The sequence below is a fragment of the Sinocyclocheilus rhinocerous genome, unplaced genomic scaffold, assembly GCF_001515625.1.
Source record: "Sinocyclocheilus rhinocerous isolate Xijiao unplaced genomic scaffold, SAMN03320098_v1.1 scaffold2309, whole genome shotgun sequence".
Classification (NCBI taxonomy): domain Eukaryota; kingdom Metazoa; phylum Chordata; class Actinopteri; order Cypriniformes; family Cyprinidae; genus Sinocyclocheilus; species Sinocyclocheilus rhinocerous.
The window spans coordinates 377,447-383,928 of NW_015644615.1; the positions used below are offsets into that span (position 1 = coordinate 377,447).

A 6,482-nucleotide genomic window follows, 5' to 3' on the forward strand; every position below is an offset into this window, starting at 1 on the left:
ACACACACACACGCTCACACACACACACACACACTCTCACACAGACACACACACACGCTCACACACACACACACACACACAGACACACACACACACACACACACACACACACACACTCTCTCACACACACACACACACACGCTCTCACACACACATTTATTTGATTCCCGTGTCTGACCGTCTGTGTTCTGCAGTGCTGGGAGACTCACGTCGGGCAGGAAATGTACAAGCTTGTGATCTTTGACTTCCTGATCATTGCTGCCGTCACCATCTTCGTGGAGTTTCCAAGGAAGTATGAAAATCTTTCTATTGCACATCTTCTGCAGAAGCAGCTTGAGCTGAAGTGCTTAGAGTTCGGTTGTTGTTTCAGGATCATCGTGAATAATTGCGACTGCGGTTTGGCCAAGTGGTGGGGGCAGCAGGAATTCGCCATCCCACAGAATGTGCTGGAGATCGTTTACGGCCAAACCATCTGCTGGATAGGAACCTTTTACTGCCCTCTGCTTCCTGCCATTAACACCGTCAAATACGTCCTCGTCTTCTACCTGAAAAAGGTCACGGCTCGAGCTTGAGGGGAAAATAACGTCCCAGTGTCAGAAATATTAAGGGTTCTAAAAATAAGCTTTGGTTTCTCTATGCTAAATATCATTTTAGAAATGTCATATTTTATTCTTGTTATTCCAGCTTTTCTAGCCTTTTTTCGGTCTTCTGATTAAAACTCCATTTAAGTGGCACGTCTTCTTTCAGACTTCAGTGTAAATAACTAGGACCCTGTTAAAATGTTTATGGCAGCGTATGTGATGTGAGCAGGCCTGACCGTGTGGCAGTAAGTGACTGCAAGTAAACGTCCTCTGATTAACGAGCCGCTCGTTGCCTTCGCAGGTGTCTCTGGTGACCAACTGTCGTCCCTCCACTCGTCCGTTCCGAGCTTCCAGCTCCAACTTCTTCTTCCTGGTGGTGTTGCTGATCGGCTTGGCTCTGGCGTCCGTCCCTGTCATCGTCAGTATTGCAGAGTGAGTCCGTGAATCACAAACACATGGGCGGTGTTACGTGTGGCTGCTCGTTTCATTGAGGTGTGTTTCAGAATCCGCTCGTCGCGAGCATGCGGCCCGTTCGTCAGCTACAGCACGTCGTGGAAGGTGGTGCCGCGAGTGATCTCCCAGCTGCCCATCGGCCTGAACTCATTCCTGCTGGCGCTCGCCTCCGAGGCCTTCGCCGTCTCCTTCTTCGTCATCACCTGGTGAGGAAAATCAGCAGCAGTAGAGTAGAGATACATCCAATTTACTTCCACACACCACTGCACTTCTGATTGAACATATCCTTTAAGTGGGCAAATTTAATCATTTTCATTTTTGTTAAAAACTTAAATTAAACGTTCAGAAACAAACTGCCTTGTGTTATTGTGAGAATGACCCCACAGCACCACCTGTCATCCATCAGCACTAAAACCGGTTTGACCACAGATACTGTACCAGTGTGACATCAGCGTGGCAGGTCTGCTGTGTATGAAACTACAGTAAATCTGTAATCCTGTGTGTGTGTGTGTGTGTGTGTGTGTGTGTTGCAGTCTGGGGATGTTCTATGTCATTGCCTTGGCTGGAGCTCATAAGCGTGTGATTGAACAGCTCCGAGATCAGCTGGCTATGGTGAGTCTCCACATCATGATCATGATGATGATGATGATGGGTGGGGTTTTATCTGATAATTTTCTTGTTATTTCAGTGCAACAAATGCTCTAGTGTCATTAACAGTCCAAATCTTCATGAATGTTTTATCTTACAGCCTTTGAACTAAATGCACCAGAAATCATTTCTAATATCTCAAACTCAGCCTGCTTTGACTTTAGGAGTCACTAGAAATAAGGAGGGATGCAGGAGTGTTTAATATGTGTGAACTGCAGATTGGATGGATGAATACAAACTTACATTTACATTTAGTCATTTTGCAGACGCTTTTATCCAAAGCGACTTACAATTGGGGAATACATAAAGCGATTCTTCTTAAAGAGGCAGACACAGGAAGTGCTCGTAATACCAAGTTTTAGGCATTGTTCAAATAAGTACACGCTAGAAAGGGAAGGAATAAATAAAGAGAGAGAAAGTTTTTTTTTTATTTTAGGATGAAGTCAGATAGTGACGATAGTTTTGAGCTGTCGCTTGAAAATTGTCAGGGATTCAGCATTCCGGATAGGGGTGGGAAGATCGTTCCACCAGCCAGGAACGGTGAACGAGAATGTTCTGGAAAGTGATTTTCAGCCTCTCGGTGATGGTACCTCGAGGCGTCGCTCACTAGCAGATCTCAGACTTCTGGAGGGATGTAGATTCGTAAGAGTGAGTGGAAGTAGGCGGGTGCTGAGCCTGTGGCTGTTCTATATGCAAGCATCAATGTCTTGAACTTGATGTGAGCTGTAACCGGCAGCCAGTGCAAGGAGATAAAGAGAGGTGTAACATTTACATTTACATTTAGTCATTTTGCAGACGCTTTTATCCAAAGCGACTTACAATTGGGGGATACATAAAGCGATTCTTCTTAAAGAGGCAAACAGACACAGGAAGTGCTTGTAATACCAAGTTTCTAGACATTGTTCAAATAAGTACAAGCTAGAAAGAGAAGGAATAAATATAGAGAGAGATTTTTTTTTAATTTTTTTATGATGATGAAGTCAAGTAGCGTCGAAAGAGATGAGTTTTCAGCTGTCGCTTGAAAATTGTCAGGGATTCAGCATTCCGGATAGTGGTGGGAAGATCGTTCCACCAGCCGGGAACGGTGAATGAGAATGTTCTGGAAAGTGATTTTGAGCCTCTCTGTGATGGTACCACGAGAAGTTGCTCACTAGCGGATCTCAGACTTCTGGAGAGGATGTATGATGAGAGGGTGGACAGGAGGATCTGATGATTCAGTGTCAAACTTATTTAATGAACTAATGGAACTCGTCCTATTAAAAGGTTTGGATTTTTCAAGCCGTTTTCTGTAGAGTTCCAGCAAGTTTGAAGACTTCAAACAGGAAGCAGAGCTGAACCTTTCCAAGGCTTATGTTTAATCAAGCACACTCTTTTAATTAAGTAAACTCCAAGGCTTTCGCATTTACATTGTATTTGTACAACTGTGTTTCATGAGTGCTTTAAAAAAAATTTTAATGTCATGCTTGCTGGTGTCTACATGACAAAACTGGTCTGTTAGTTCAGTTGTTATGCACTGATGTTTTCCTGAAGACACTGATCATGTTCCCTTTGGTGTGTGTGTATGTCTGTGTCTGTGTCTGTGTGTGTCTGTCTGTCTGTCTGTCTGTCCTATAGGCTGAAATCTATCTGGACCTATTCTGGAGAAAGAAAAAACAAACACACACACATTTCGATGTGTACAACTGCTTAGAAACTTGTGTGTTCATTTTACATACCTCTTCCCTTCCCCTACCCTGTAGGAAATACAAAACTACCAAAAAAATGTTACGTTTATTTTGTTGTATATAAAGTTTATTCAAATGAGAAAGTTTATCTAAAATGTACATTTTAAAATTAGAATTCATTTAAACAGCATTTAACACTATTTGCTTTTTTTTTTTTTGATGAACATCATTATTTTGTCTCTACATGAACATACATTTGCATGGATGGGTGAACACCATCACCTGATTTTGTAAATGTGACAAATTTTTCATTAAGCACCAAGTTTGCACTTATGCTTACATTTACAAAATGAGCTTGCAATATCAGAAATAATGAATAAAGTAATGGTCCATCTTAATACCATAGACTGTATAAAAACATGGACGTAGTGTCCGTGACATCACCCGTAGATTTCCGAAGAGCGTTTTTGAAGCTCAAAAGTGGGCGGAGGCGGCCGTCGCCATCTTGGCAGTGCGTCACCGCGCGTCACTCCCGGATAATCGAAAATGGGCAAAGAGGCGGGAGCAGGTTGCTGAAGCCACGCCCACCTAGCTCGACGGTGGTGACAGCAGCGGCAATCCACCTGTCACTCAAGTGGCCACGCCCTTAATTATGCAGAACTTTAAGGCTTAATATAATTTAAACGGATGAGTTATAAAAAAATTCACCCCCCTCACAGTTGTCATCAAGGGCAAAATTAGCTATATAGACCAAAATCATTTTTTGAACCAGGCTGTAAACATGTTTTTTTCTGCTGTAAAGTTGGGCATTTTAACATGGGGAGTCTATGGGATTGACTCCCTTTTGCAGCCAGCCTCTAGCGGCCAGTCGATGAATTACAGTTTAAGTCACTTCCTTGTTGGCTTCACAAGAGGTTGCCGTTTGGTTAATACAAACATTAATTAAAAGAAAATGTTTAATGAATGAAAAAAAACATAAGAAAGCATTACTTAATTTAGTGTTATACATATGTTATCATATTCATATGGTTTGTTCTAATGTCACAAATCATAATCTCAAGTTTACTGCATTTTACACGATGCTTTGAATTATTTTGTGTGGGTTTAAAAAGTGTACTCAAAAACATTTCCACACGTGTCCTCTCACCGCTGCTTTCTGGTGGTTTGGAGAGCAGTTACTCAGAGTCGCCCCCTGTCGCTTCCGAGCGCATCGAGTATAAAAGCCTCGTCCGTTTAGGGAGGAGCGGGCAGTCAGCAGGTTCGAGGCGTAGAGCCAGGCGAAGGTGTAAACAAGGCTTCAGCTGCACAAAACGCTTCCACTACGACCCGTGTGTCGAGATTGAGGTCTCTGCAGAGCAAAGGTACGCGTTTCTGACGTTGTGGGTGTTTTCAAACTGATGGGTGTTTCTAAATGATGCAATGAAAATGATCCCCCTTACCTAACCCTGCCCCTAAGCCTGCCGTCACTATGATGTGAGCCAATCAGGTAAGAAGGTCGAAAACGCCCCGATCTGGTAACTCCCGTTACTGTCCCGCAGAGACCTATAGGGGTTATGCGCAACAGACTTCCGTATTCTGTTAACCGGGTCTCGTCGCTTCCGGTTCAAGCGTTTTGCATATGCTTAGTTAAATATGAAGCAGTTTTACTCAAGATGCCTTCAAAGTAGATAGCAATGATGATCATAACCAATGTTCATCACATATGCGGACTGATATCTAAAAGTTTTTTTTATTTTTATTCTTTTCACATTTAGATATAAAAATTGAATAAAACGTCAAAAATAAAAACAGTTAGCTAGTTTAACTGATTATCTTAAAAGTCCATAGATATCGCTATTATTTAATACGGCTGTTAACACGTTCTCCGACAAGCGGAAGCAATGAGACCTGTTTTCCGGGTTTGGTCAGGTGATATTCGACATATACCCTATTATTGTTTAAGTCAGAAGTGTAGGCCTACTTGTCGTTCCACTCTGCACCAAGCACATCACTTTCTATTGCTCATTCATTCATGCTCCTTTTTCCACTCCATTGTTACAATAATTCCTGCCCACTAAAAGCTGCACGGATATATTTGCTTACCCCGACAGGTCTATCTATGTAAACGATTTAGAAAAAGTTCAGTCGATTCACTCTTTATATCATTGCCATAATATGTATTGTCACATCAACCAGCCCTAACATGCAGTGATGCTTTAAACACATTTGACAAGCTAGTCAAATAAAACAACCGATTAACTATCAAAACTGATTGGCTAACGCTATTCAGAGCTCTTTTCTTCTTTCATGTTAACTGAAGTTAATCTGAATGATGCACTATTTTAAAGGGATAGTTCACCCAAAAATGAAAATTCTGTCATTAATTACTCATCCTCATGTCGTTTCAAACCCGTAAGACCTTCGTTCATCTTCCGAACACAAATTAAGATATTTTTGATGAAATCTGAGACCTGTCTGACCCTCCCATAGACAGCAAGGCAACTGAAATGTTCCCAAGTCCAGAAATGTAGCAAGGAGATCTGTAAAATAGCCCATGTGACATCAGGGGTTCATCCGCAATTATACGAAGCTACGAGAATACTTTTTGTGCGCAAAGAAAACAAAAATAACAATTTATTCAACAATTCTTCAAAGAAAAAAGACTTTATTCAACAATTAGTCTCCTCCGCATCACCCTGGTGCCATTTTGGAGAATATCAGCAGGACGTAAACAGCGCATGCTGTTCTGTGTCAGCTGCGTCACGCCGGATCTGTTTCCTACATTGTTGTGATTTGATCTGAACGGAAACAGCTTATCCGTGTGACGCAGCTGTGGCTGCTGTCTGATGTTCAAGGCTTTTATTTTGGCGGGCTGCTGTCTGATATATATGATATATGATATATAACACTTTATTGTCAGACGAGTCTGAAATTTTTCTTGCATGACAGTATCTGTGTTTACAACAATCAACATCTTTTAAACAACAACATGCACTTCATCCACACACAAACAAAACACAATATACATTACACTCCCTTAAACATTACATTATGCCTTACCCTCCTACTACACTTCTACAACTACCCATGTTCACATTACTCTTGATTTTTGATTAAGTGTCTTATTCAACTCCAGGATCGCCTGATGCACAAAAGA

At 41.7% G+C, this 6,482-nt stretch overlaps 1 protein-coding gene across 1 annotated transcript in view; it reads left to right on the forward strand.

The window, feature by feature from the left end:
• tmc7 (transmembrane channel like 7) overlaps positions 1-1,979 on the forward strand; it is a 26,002-nt gene extending 24,023 nt beyond the window's left edge. The window contains exons 12-16 of the mRNA XM_016576111.1: positions 195-292; positions 371-554; positions 883-1,013; positions 1,085-1,240; positions 1,568-1,979. Of these exons, the coding sequence (XP_016431597.1) occupies positions 195-292; positions 371-554; positions 883-1,013; positions 1,085-1,240; positions 1,568-1,739 (741 nt within the window). The 3' untranslated portion in view covers positions 1,740-1,979. The remainder of the gene's footprint in view (positions 1-194; positions 293-370; positions 555-882; positions 1,014-1,084; positions 1,241-1,567) is intronic.
• The last annotated feature ends 4,503 nt before the right edge of the window (positions 1,980-6,482 follow it).